The 12646-nt window shown below is 42.6% G+C and overlaps 1 protein-coding gene across 6 annotated transcripts; it reads right to left on the bottom strand.

Annotated features, from left to right (window-relative positions):
* Nucleotides 1–636: 636 nt before the first annotated feature.
* On the bottom strand, nucleotides 637–3398 carry LOC147449233 (uncharacterized). 6 transcript variants are annotated; one of them, XM_086521761.1, is made up of 4 exons: nucleotides 2689–3398; nucleotides 2129–2541; nucleotides 1537–1565; nucleotides 637–1160 (listed from the first exon to the last, which is right to left on the bottom strand). In XM_086521761.1, exons 1-4 carry the CDS (start codon nucleotides 3059–3061, stop codon nucleotides 1103–1105), a joined length of 873 nt encoding a protein of 290 aa, XP_086377887.1. In that variant the 5' UTR covers nucleotides 3062–3398; the 3' UTR covers nucleotides 637–1102. The 6 variants fall into 6 exon arrangements, 1 of the variants encoding a protein (XP_086377887.1); XR_015189420.1 differs by adding an exon at nucleotides 1259–1337 and having other exon boundaries at nucleotides 1432–3394; XR_015189418.1 differs by having other exon boundaries at nucleotides 1259–3394.
* Nucleotides 3399–12646: the final 9248 nt, after the last annotated feature.

Raw genomic sequence — 12646 nt, 5'->3', positions numbered from 1 at the left:
TATAAGAAAAACCACATGTGGCTATATGTGTGTGTGTGTGTGTGTGTGTGTGTGTGTGTGTGTGTGTGTGCACGCGCGCGCGCGCGTGCGTGCACGCACGCGTATGGTCATCTATAAGGAAAACCATATGTGGACATAGGTGTATATTTAAATGTCTATACAGACATTTCTAAATGGTCCAAAATATGATAGGTTGTGTTTGTTTATGTGTATGTCTAGTTGTGGCTATCCTTTAGCCATATATGAAGATAAAGTCATTTATATACTTAAATCTAAGGTCATCGCTCAATGGAAAGCCGTATGGTAGGCTAATCTCATCTATATGGAGCAATGTCTACTTTGCTATCACTCAGCTATAGATGATGATATTAGGACATTTGTGTAGTCGACTCTATGAGCATCTTTATGGAAAACCAGATTAGGTCCTCTGTGCGGTTTTTATTAATAGTCATCAATATGGTAGACTGTGGCCATCTATATGGATACCTCTGTTGCTATCCTTTGACCATGAATTACGATACAATGGTGGTTTCTCTATGATCATCGATATATCCTTTTTCTTGGTTAAGATTTTATTTTGAATTTCTTTTCATTATGTTTCTCTCATAAATTGGAGTTTCAAAGATAAATAATAAATAAGACAAAAAACAAAATATATTAAAAAATCTGTCATATATCTTCTCTTTGAGAGAGAGAGAGAGAGAGAGAGAGAATATGGCTATGGTGCAACACACGAATTTGTGTCCAACTTTGACTGCAATGAAACCTTGGAGGGGCAACGGAATTGATACATTCTCCACCCTTGCAAAATTTTGTTGTGACTTGACACCAACTTGATCCCAATGATCCAACGTGCCACCGCCATATTTTTGCCACAGAACTTCAAGTAAGAGCTATGGCGGACTATGGCTATGGTGTGACACATGGCTCTCATGTCGGACTAGAATTGCAACGAAACTTTGCAAGGGTAAGCATGTCTACCTTAGCTCAAAAGTACACAGCCCAAAAGTATGCAATGTGCTCATGAATTATGAGTCCCTCCTCTATGTGACCCGTGTCTCTCCAAGCGCCTGGTGCAGCTTCTCAACCCTGTGTTGCACCATCATCTACGCTTGGGTGAGGTCGTCGATCCAACATCAAAGTTCCAAAGAGGCATCACCCTGAAACAACAACAAAAAAAAATTTAGTGAAGCAGCTCCAGTACTCCATTGCACAATAAAAGGCATGGCAAATAGGTGACTGGACTGGGATTGAGAACCTCGGTTTACAGTATGAGGGCACAGGTATCTGGGAGGGTGTCTAGGGGGACGGAACATCTGGTGGTAAAGGGAAAGCATCTGTTTGGGGCAAATAGGAAATACTACTAGTTAGATTTTTTGTAATGATGTTGTCTTATACTGTCATCTGTTACATCAAAGCAAATGGCATAACCTGCAAACTTCTTGAAAGTCCTCAATGTCGATTTCAAGGCATCTGGCATAACCTCAAACTTTTTGAAAGCCTCAACAAGCTAAGATGCAGAGAAAACATACCTACCTTTTTACAGCACTACCATGTAGCGAGGTCTTTCACGTTGCAGAAAGCTACTGCAGCTCTTGATTGAGCTTGTTACCTTGCAACTTAACAACAAAGTGAAGAAGCCATAAGCATTGCCTATGAGCTATACTTGCAGAAATTTGTACAAGAATGGATAATTTATAGTTATCCAAGGAGTTGAATCATGCTCCAACATGAATGAAGAATCTTCAAGCTGAACAGATATCAAAGAGCATAAAGCAAGCTCTCCTTGTCAACACACAAGACACTCGATGTGTAGAGCTCGCACATGCGGATTACACGAAGGCTTTACAGCTTGGTCTTGGGTAGGGTACGATCTCAACGTTTGTTCAGTTTTTTTCAATGATAAGCTTCTTCTTGCTTGAGGCACTGTGTAAAATCAAACTGCTTGTTCTTTGCTCACTTCACTATTCAAGCCTCAATTGTCATCAAAGGCTCAAGTATGTCCTCATCGGTGTTGTAAGCATGTATGCCACTCTCTCATGCACTTTGTATATCATTGGTGGAGTAAGTCACAGCCTTGCTACATTGTTTCAATATCACAATGGCCCCAATTTTACTTGCTGTTAACCCTGGTTAGTGCTTTTGACTCTCCAAGCGGCGGATAAACATGTGGATGCAGCAAAATCTGATGTGGCGAAACCAAGCTCGAAATAGAGGAGCAGCTCGAAAATGCGACAAGCCTATCTTGTCGCCTTGGGTTGGCAGTAGTGACTTGAGAGAGTCCCGTAAGTGAAGCGATGTAAGCATTACCACTTGAAGGCACTGCCTCCCTTGCTGTGCACGGAAACTTATCAGAGAATGACCTTCTCCATTTCCTAGCTTGCGATGGAACCTCCTTGTTTAGAAGACTGTCATCATCTCCAGACTCTTGCTCTTCATTATCACTGCAAGTAGTATGGTGCCATCCACCATGCACACACCGCCGCACTCTCTGCGCTTCGTGGAATTGTTCCTCACAACTTCCCTCTTCATGCAGGTGACCTAACACATAACCGGCCTCTTCATCAACAATGAACAATCCTGGCATTACTCTGCATAGAGGGCATGTTGTATGCAACAGAAACCACATGTCGATGCACGCCGCATGAAAGAAATGCTTGCACTTTGGAAGCAGCTTGCAACTCTCACCTTGCCGAAACTCTGCGAGACAAACTGCACATTCCGTTGCCTTGGCTGCGGCTCCCGAATTGGCCCCTCTGAAGACCTGAGGGGTGTATGAGAAGATGGGCAAGGCTTCAACAACTTCCTTGTCAAGACCCGTACTGACTTTATAAGTCTCTTGGGAGGAGGAGGAAAGTGAGCTACGGAGGCGCAAAAGAGCGTGCTGTTGCATGTTGGAGCGGCGGCGCCAGCACCATTTTGTGTACAGGTGCAGGATGACGATGATGAAGACCATGCAAAAAAGGATGCCCAGGGCAGAGATGATGATCTTACCGTTCATGCTGTAAGGGGCGGAGTTGTCGTCGTCTTGGGGGCGGGGCTCTGCAGAAGGCATGGCCATGGCTGAGGCAGAGGTTAGAAGAAGGTGACGATGTGGGTGGAGAAGGGTTGGATGCAGGCAGACAAGGAGCTCTTGAAGCTGCTTCTCCAAGCTTGTGTTCTATGTCTAGCAAAAATGCATGCGTTTTGAAGGAAACTACCCAGCTGCTGCTCCTCCCTGAGGTCCTTGTCAGGGAGCCGTCTTGCTAAGAAGGTTCCCATCCCAAGTTCCCAAGCCACAAGCTAACAATTCCAACGTACTCTAAAACAATTCTCGAGACTCGAACGAAGACAAATGACAAAGTTCCTTTGCATTGTGAATTTGAGCTTCAAGACAATGCACAAGAAGATTTAGAAATTTTCTCATGTAGGAAAACAGAGTCTTTTTAAGTGTTTTTCATACAATGCATAACATCATGAGCTTCTCCTCCAGAGGCACCGCATACCTAGCTAGGTATGTGGTGCCTCCCTCAGTGAAGCTCATGATGTTGAGGTAAGTCACAATGTGGGAATTATTGTGAGAATTTGTCCAAAACTTCTTGTGATGGTAGTATTGAGGACTATGTGGTGGTCCCAAAGTATTTAAAGCATGGGTGCATATTATGGGTTCGAGCCTATGAATCGAGTGCTTATCGTCGTTAGTGCAAGAGTTCTAATCTTCGGGCACATACATGATGCCGAAAGCGTATCTATCTATGTCTCAAACCACAAACAAAGTTTTGTGTTCGAATTGTAAGGCTCGTCATGTGATGCGGGAGTCACACACATGCACATATTCTATTGTCAAAGTGTGCAAGTGTGAAAGATTGTGCTAAAAATCCGTGACCATTTCACGAAAAAAACCTATGTTTAGTGTAATCCCACCTACAAACCTCTATATCTTAAATTTGAAGGTGAGAATTCCTACAAACTTCAGAGACATTTACTGCAAAAACCTTTAAATGTAGTCATTTTACCTTTGAAATTTTCCATGTGGAGGGTTATGAGAGGGACTCCCAACTTCTCATCCTCCAGCTTATTTCTGGCATTGTGCGGCATCGTGCGCAAAGTGCGATGATTTGGGCATTGAAGGTAGGGTTGCATGTTTGATGATGCTTTTGAACTATGATGCTAACATGTTATAAGGGGCGTTCCAATTTCTCGTCCTGCATCCTTTATGAAAACTAGTACGACTGGCTGCCTTCGGTGGCCTCTCTCTCTCTCCCCCTCTCTCCCTCTTTATCGCGTGCAAAGGGGCTTTTTTTAGTTTTGGACTTTAGCCTTCAGGTCGCAGATTGCGACACGTGTAAAGGGCTCCCCCTTTTGCCATATTATGTTAGTAGATGCATGCCGGGGTGGATGATTTGGGTGTTGAAGCTAGAGTTTGATTCCACACTAATTAATGCTAATTCTTGCCTTCAAGGGGATCCGTGATCACAATCCTTTTGCTCATTCTACCTTGAGATTACTAACCATGATTTGGCTACATGTGCTTCTCACCCACATGTTCACACAATATTCTTACATCTATCTGTTTCAAAGTTATCAAGAACATTGCTCGCATAGAACTTTAATGTGTTTTTTCCTTGGCCAACTTCAAAAGTCTTGACAAGATTTCAAGCTTATGTCAAAGGAAGTTGGCAGTAATTAACACATTATAGAGTTAAAATTTCTATATGAATTTAGACCATGATCAATTGATCCTAATCATGGTCTAAATTCATATAGCAATTTTAACTCTATAATGTGTTAATACATGGAATCCAGCTTGATTCCCTCCGATTTCTCAAAGGAAAAAGCAAGCCTCGGAACCTCCCTCCCCCCCCCTCCCATTCCTGCATGGGCCTCTCGTCTTCCCACTTCACAGATGGCTACCATGCTCCTCGGACTCGTCCCTCACCTGATCGCCTCGCATTGAACAACGGCTCGTAACTTTGCATGGAGAAATCCAACTTGCTGCCATGCACAGTATGAGTCATCTTTATACTTACCTGCAAAATTCACAAAATTCACAAGCCTGGCGACCGTACCGTGTCCCGCATTGTATATTGAACAACCTCCTCCTCCTCGTCGCTTCAGAGCCCATGGCAGCTACGCTCTTGCGAAATGCAGCAAAAATCTTTTTGCCTCTCTCTCTCTCTTTCTCCTGACTGCCTGCAGCTTTTGGCTGTGTAAGTTTGAATCACGTAATGGAATCCGTGCTTGAGGTTATTGTAAATTCCTTTCTTAATTTAATACAACTCATCCACTCACAATTGTGAGTAAGGCTAGAAAAAGAAACTCCTCTAATGATGGTACTAAAGTGTGCACCTAGTAAATTTTGCTTTGTAACGTTTCTATAAAATCTTCATATCTCAATAAGATTGGATCTTGTTGCATCAAATTTCTTCTTAGTTGTTGCAGTGTCGGCAAGAGAAGCGACATCTTGCTTGAAGACAAGCTTCATTTAAAGAAAATAAGATGCAGTGCTCTATTTCATTGAAATTTTCATCTCTACCGAAGATAGCAACTTGTTGCACCAAATCTCTTCACAGTTGTTGCAATGTCGATTCGAGAATTGACCTCTTGATGAAAGAAAAGCCTCATCAAAGAAGATGAGATCCTCAGAGAGTGAAGTCTATAAAGCTCCAAAAAAAAAGTTGGAAAGGAGGCGTTGATTATGAATAGATAGGGACAGTGTTCGGGAAAAATGTGTTTAAGCTTAATATCGCGCCGTTTGCAATTTCAAACATGCTGGTTGAAGGCAAAGGGAAAAGGAGAAATTTCACCCCAAAATAGAGAAAAATAGTGTAAAAACCTAAAAAAGTAACCTAATTTTCTAAAATTTCCTCTTGGCAAATTCAAGGAAAGCAATTTTGTATGTTTGAAAATTTGATTTTTCACTACAAGAGGCTATTCATATTAGCGACGCTCACACAGCGACGCTCAGAAAAAAAATTCCCGGCGTCGCTATGAGCGTCGCAAATTTCTTTGTAAATTTGCGACGCTCATAGCGACGCCGACTGGGCTAAAAAAATAACAGAGAGCGTCCAAAAACTCAGATCTCAGATCTGAGTTTTTTGGCGCCCTCAAGCAAGGAGCAGGTAACGCTCTCTCTCTCTCTCTCTCTCTCTCTCTCTCTCTCTCTTTCTTCTCCACACACACACACACACACACACACACACACACACACGAGGAGAGGAAGGAGAGCCAGGTATGCTCCTTCCCTCTCCTCACTCTCATGTTCCCTTCCCCTCTTTCTCTCTCCCTCTCTCTCTCTCTCACACACACACATAGTGTTTTTGAGAGAGAGAGAGAGAGAGTACAAACATAAACAAAAACGCACACACACATACATAAACAAAGAATGCACACACACATTGAGAGAGGAAAAGAGAGAGAGAGCATGCATAAACAAAAAACGCGCACATTGAGAGAGGAAAAGAGAGAGAGAGAACATGCATAAACAAAAAACGCACACATTGAGAGAGGAAAAGAGAGAGAAAACATGCATAAACAAAAAAACGCACACACATTGAGAGAGAAAGAGAGAGAAACTAATTTAACGTCGTAGGAAACTAATTAAAATTAAAAGACCTAAAGATCTAGCCGACGAGGAGTTGAACTCAAGACCTATTATTCAAGAGGGAAATGGCATAACCAATCTATCATACTTGGCATGGGTGATAGAAAGGTTATACCATTTATCTCTTTTTATTGGCACACACGCGCACACACACAAGAAGAAGAGAGTTATAACGTCGTAGGAAACTATCCTAAAAGACGTTAAAGATTAGGTTAGATATAGACTTACGTTAAATTAGATTTAGGTTTATTTAAGTTAAATTAGATTAGATTTAGGTTTATTTTTAATTAGATTTACGTTTATTTACGCTAGATTTAGATTTACGTTATATTAGATTAGATTTAGGTCTCCATAGACTGCGATGCCTGCATGAAGCGGGTGAAGAAAGCCCTCAATGGAATATAGGGTATTGCTACCTTCACTCATGGTGGGCTCCGTCGATCCAAAAGTACTAGTGAAATGTCTTCAGAAGATAGGGAAGAAGGTGGATCTTCAGGGCGGCAAGAGTCACTACATCCCCGACACAATGACCATCTAGACAACCTCTAGTCATTCAACAGCAACTTCAAAGTTAGTAACAAGAGCAAGAACGGTCTAAAGGGCCAATTGCTGTCGTCAGATGTGGATGGAGATGAGGCAGCGTCACCGCCGGAAGTTAACTCTCACATCTATAGTGATGAGAATGCCAACTCTTGCCGAGTTATGTGAAAAATTATGTGTTAAATCAGTTTTAAGGTTCTTATAATCCCTGTTAGTTTAGTTCTTTGTTTTTAATATAACATAATTTACGTTAGATTTAGATTTATGTTATATTAGATTAAACTTAGGTTTATTTAGGTTTACCCACACACACACACACAAGAAGAAGAGAGTTTTAACGTCGTAGGAAACTATCCCAAAAGACGTTAAAGATTAGGTTAGATGTAGACTTACATTAAATTAGATTTAGGTTTATTTTTAGTTAGATTTATGTTTATTTAGATTTACACTTATTTACGTTAGATTGAGTCCACGCAAGAATTACTTACGGTTTAGGGTTTAGAGTTAGACGAACAGTGAAAAGATCTACTGTGAAAAGATGTTAAGATGCTGTGAAGTGCTACAGCTAGAGAAGAGGCAAAGGGGTTTTGTCCACTACATGCAGTATCATGTAGACGTGGGTCTGTAGATTTCTTGTACCCACAAATATAGGTATTGACCAATAAAGACGAGATTATAACCCGGTGGTTCTGATCTCCGTGCACCTCTAGACCGAGGTGTGCGGGGATTGGACATGACTAGAGAATGTGAGGTAAAGAGAGAGAGAGAGAGAGAGAGAGAGAGAGAGAGAGAGAGAGAGAGAGATAAGACGAAGAATGCCAATAGAATATTAAATTTGTTGTCCAGGTTATAAGATTTTTATCCTCATTATGAGTAGTGACGAGGATGTGGGACCGTCCAACCGAAACACCTATCTCTCAACGAGGGTCTTATGTCCTTGTAATCAATGCAAGCATGCTGTGCGACGGACAAGACGTGTTTCTTTGCAACACGTTCGCGAATTTGGCGAGTTCGATCCATCTATTATAGGTCGAGTTGTTGCCAATTATAACTCGTCGGACTCTGACGCTGGCCAACAAGCAGCAATCTTGTAACCCAATAGACGTGTTTGCAGGCGCTTTGGTCAAGCAGCATATGTGAGGCCACAAGATGTAGCCTCTGACAGCTCGGGGGATGATCATACAGAGCACATTCCCAATGAGGCAATGTTTGAGCCCGAGATTGATGAAATGATCGAGACGATCATGGATTCAGAAAGGCTTATCTATGATGATATGAAAAGTGAAGCTGATACGCCATTGTATAATGGAGCATGTATGTCTAGATTGAAAGCACTCCTGGTTCTTTTCAACATGCAGGCAAAGTTTGGATGGAGTGACACTAGCGTCACAGCGCTTTTCAGGTGATCTATTACAATTAGTTTACTTTAATAAAACTCTAAATGTATAATGATCTGATAGATTTTTACATGACTGTATCATATTTTTATGTTGTGTAGATTGCTTAAAGAGCACATACTACCAGCTGACAATGTGATGCCAGATTCTCGAGATGAAGCAAGAAAGATTTTTCGAAACTTGGGGATGGATTACAATTCTATCCACGCTTGTCCTAATGACTGCATTCTTTTCAGAGGGGAATACATAGACATGGAGAAGTGTCCGAAATGTGATTCCGAAAGATATCGAGTAGATCTCCACGGGACAAAAATTCCACAAAAGGTTTTGCAACATTTTCCTCTGCTTCCTCGCATCAAGCATTTCTTCGAATGTAAGTCCATGGCCGCCCTAGCATCATGGCATGAGGAGAATAAATCTTCGGATGGTGTGCTACGAATTCCTGCAGATTGCGCAGCCTGGAAACATATAGATGGAACATGGTCGGATTTTGCCAGGGAAGCTCGAAATTTGCGCTTAGGCCTGGCTATGGATGGCGTAAATCCATTTGGTCAAAGATCAACATCTTACAGTGTATGGACCGTTGTCATCGTCAACTACAACATTCCCCCGTGGTTGACTACGAAGAAGGGGCACCTATGGCTAAGCTTGATTGTGCCAGGGCGATATAAAGTGGGGAATATGGATGTGTATCTTTGTCCACTATTGGAAGAGCTACAACAATTGTGGATTGGCATAGAGGTGGTGGATATGAGCCGACACACAGGACGACGGAATGCTTTGATCAGAGACATTCTAATGTGGACCATGCATGACTATCCCGGGCTAACAGAATGCTCAGGTGATCTATTGACACTCCTCACTCAGACACTGTAAATCTTGTTTTTTCCCATAGTTGATCTATTATCATGTGTATACATGCAGGGCTTCAAACAAGCGGATACAGAGCATGTGTCACATGTGGACGTAGACTGAATGCACGTAGGGCGCCCTCACTGAAGAAGCAAATCTACGAAGGTCATCAAGCGTATCTTCCAGAGAATCATGTGTTACGCGACGGCTTTTTGGGAAGAGAGCCACCAAGGATGTCTGCACAAGCATGGTTAGAGCAGAAGGAGATGTGCGATGACGGATTGCCTCCAGGGATGAAGAGACTATCTCTATGGTACGAGTTACCATACTGGCCCCGACTCATGATCAATCACTTGCTCGATCCAATGCACATATTCAAGAATGTGGGTAATCTACTATGGGACCATCTGACCGGTAAGAAAGATACTTTGGGAGCCAGAGTTGACCTTAGAAATGTGGATCGTATGGAGCAATATTGGCCGCAAACAGCGTCTGATGGATCGATAAAACTCCCTAAAGCACCATGGATTTTCACAGGAGCCCAAGAACGCAAAGTAAAAGAGACCATTCGATCTTTGCGGACCCCCACTGGCGTAATGCACTCGCTTCGAACGTGTTTTACTAAAGAAGGAAAGCTTACCGGTTTGAAGTCACACGATTGGCATAAAATGTGTCAGGTACGTTCATAGTGGACTTTAATATCATTGCATAAAATGTGGACTTTAATATCACTGCTGCACATACTTTACAGTTTATTTTACCGGTTGCCATTGAGGGATGTTTGTCTCTCGACATCCGTAACACAATCTACAAACTTGCAAAGCTGGTGCAATGGATCTCACAAAAGGAGATCAACGTAGACTCCATACCATTCGCCAAACTAAATGCTGCGGAGCTTGTGTGCATGTTTGAGAAACATTTTCCTACTACCATGCTAACCATTCAGGTGCATCTTCTTGTTCACATAGTTGATGAGGTGGAAATAGCTGGCACAGTTCATTCCAGATGGATGTTCTTCTTAGAACGTTTCATGAAAACGCTTAAGGGATATGTGAGTCAAAAGGCACGTCCGGAGGGTAGCATGGCAGAAGGTTGGTTGGTATCAGAGTCCGTAGTGTACATTGGAGAGTGGCTAGACGGATTTGATAAAGCCCGGGACACGCTATGGCGAACCATAGATGATGAGCGCATATCTGGGATTGTCATGTGCAATCTCGGTGTTGAGAAGAAGATGACGGAAGATCTAGAGGCTAAAATCAACCGATTTTGCATGCTTCACAATCCAGTGATGCAAAAGTGGATTTCACAATATGAGGATGCAAAGCAAGAGCGACAAAGGGCACGAATCGAGTGGAGACGGGGAAGATGACCACCGATGCACTATTCGACGGTTCTGGAGAGCCTACCAACCTTCATGAGCTTAAGATTGTTGCACAACCAATTGAAAAGAGCACAACAATGCGGTGACGAAGTGACTGAGGAAGAGTGGGAGTACTCTCGGGGTTGCGCGACCAAGGTAAGTTTGCAATGTACGACTAGCTAGTGTCATAAAATCTAATATCTAACTAACTCAAATGATTTTCTCATATTAAATTGATCACTTAATGTGGGAGAATAAACGGGAACAAGTGTTAAGATATAGGTATGTGCTTATAGATCTATCTCAACACGGGGCCAATGGTAAAGGGGCCCAAAAGGGAGATGGTCTATCAAAGAGCAAGGCTAACCAATGGAGCATAAGACCTTAGGGTTAGCTTCATTGAAGACCTCCAATAAATGTGTGTAAAAGTCCTTTGACCTTAAGTAAGCTAGGGCTGAGCTTGAGGTGGGAACCCGGCCCAAGCTCGAGGTGCTTGTCATGCTTGAGGTGTTTTTCATGCTTGAGGTGCTTGATTAAGATGCTTGAGGTGCTTGACTGGCTCCATGCTTGAGGTGCTTGACTTGCTGCATGATTAAAGTACTTGAGGTGCCTTGAGAAGCTTGCCTGAGATGCTTGTGGGAACACCCCCTAGTTCAAGTGCTTTGTCATGCTTGGTGAGTAAGGTGCTTGATCACCTAAAAGTCAAAAGCATTCCTACAAGAGGGGGGGCGAGCCCTTTTCCTAGGGGCTAGAGAGAGAACACCCACTCACACACACAAGGGAAGCCCAACTTGAAGAGGCAGCAAGGACACATGTCAGGCCCCTACCCATGTTACCTTCATGTGTTGCTTGAAGCCTATTGGCTAGGCTTCAAAGGGGTCCAATGATAAATTACATGAATTATCTAATTGTTTTAGCATTTATCAAGTCCTCTCTCTCAAAGGGGAAAGGGGGACACTTGTCCCAAGGCTACCCATGTTGCTTGTAATGGCTCTTGCTTGTGATTGGCTAGGCCTGGAGGGGTCCAATGAGCTTCAGGCATGAGCTACAAGGGGGGGTCGACCCAAGCAAGCTAGGGGGATGCCTAGGGGGTATACTCACCCACACACACTCACAAGCACTCTCATTGTGTGATATGCAAAGTGCAAGAGCTCCCTCTCCAAGCAAGTAGAGGTTGAGAGCCTACACCAACACTCTTGGCTATGGAGTGCAAATCCAACCAAGAGCCATGCTTCAATGCTTAAGCTTTCCATATCCTTCTTCTTCATTACTATGCTATTATGTATGCTAGCAACAAGAGTATGATAAGTGAGGAACTAATTCTTTCTCCTACGAAATGTTTCTTCTTCCTCTTCCCTATCCTCATTCCCTGCTAGCTCTCTCCACCTTCGAAGGTGTTTGAGGTCTTGGGACTGAGGCTTGGGATAGTTAAAGCTTTCTTCAAGTTTATGTTATGTTTGTGGTGCATGAAGCCTTCCATCTTCATGGCATCACCTAGGTCACAAGGAACACAAAGACTGTATTGTAACAAGTCTCTCTTTATGGGAGAAATCATAATACAAATGCCTATTGGAGGGGGGACCGGCTCCACATAAATCCGGTCCTCAATTGTTGTCATGTTCTCTAAACTCTCTCTCTTGCAAAAGTATTGTCTATGCCAAGTTAACTAATTGCTATGATTATGTTGCTATCTTCAATTATGTCTACCCGCTATGCTCACAAAATCATTTCTTGAAAGTACTCTCATTAAATTCCGCTATTCTCAAATTGAATAGGCAAATTCCATTACAGCTAGTATCAGAGCATTTGGTTTCTCTTTTCTTGCTTAAGAAGAGAGGTCCTTAAGTAGCCTATAAATGGTTGATGTTGTTAATTATAATAGAGTAAGTGGAACTGGGATCTAATACCGGTTTT

Source organism: Adiantum capillus-veneris, chromosome 10 (genome assembly GCF_014529385.1).
Source record: "Adiantum capillus-veneris isolate H3 chromosome 10, ASM1452938v2, whole genome shotgun sequence".
Classification (NCBI taxonomy): domain Eukaryota; kingdom Viridiplantae; phylum Streptophyta; class Polypodiopsida; order Polypodiales; family Pteridaceae; genus Adiantum; species Adiantum capillus-veneris.
Note: the sequence above shows the minus strand (reverse complement) of the source record. Positions and strands in the feature narration are given on the sequence as shown.

What these genes read in the sequence shown, in the direction of transcription:
- LOC147449233 (XM_086521761.1), bottom strand. Translation starts at nt 3,061, where the DNA reads ATGGCCATGCCTTCTGCAGAGCCCCGCCCCCAAGACGACGACAACTCC. An exon ending in TCTCGCAGAGTTTCGGCAAG is followed by an intron (nt 2,542 to 2,688) that starts GTGAGAGTTGCA and finishes GTTATGTGTTAG; the next exon opens with GTCACCTGCATGAAGAGGGA. An exon ending in CATGGTAGTGCTGTAAAAAG is followed by an intron (nt 1,161 to 1,536) that starts GTAGGTATGTTT and finishes TTGTTGTTTCAG; the next exon opens with GGTGATGCCTCTTTGGAACT.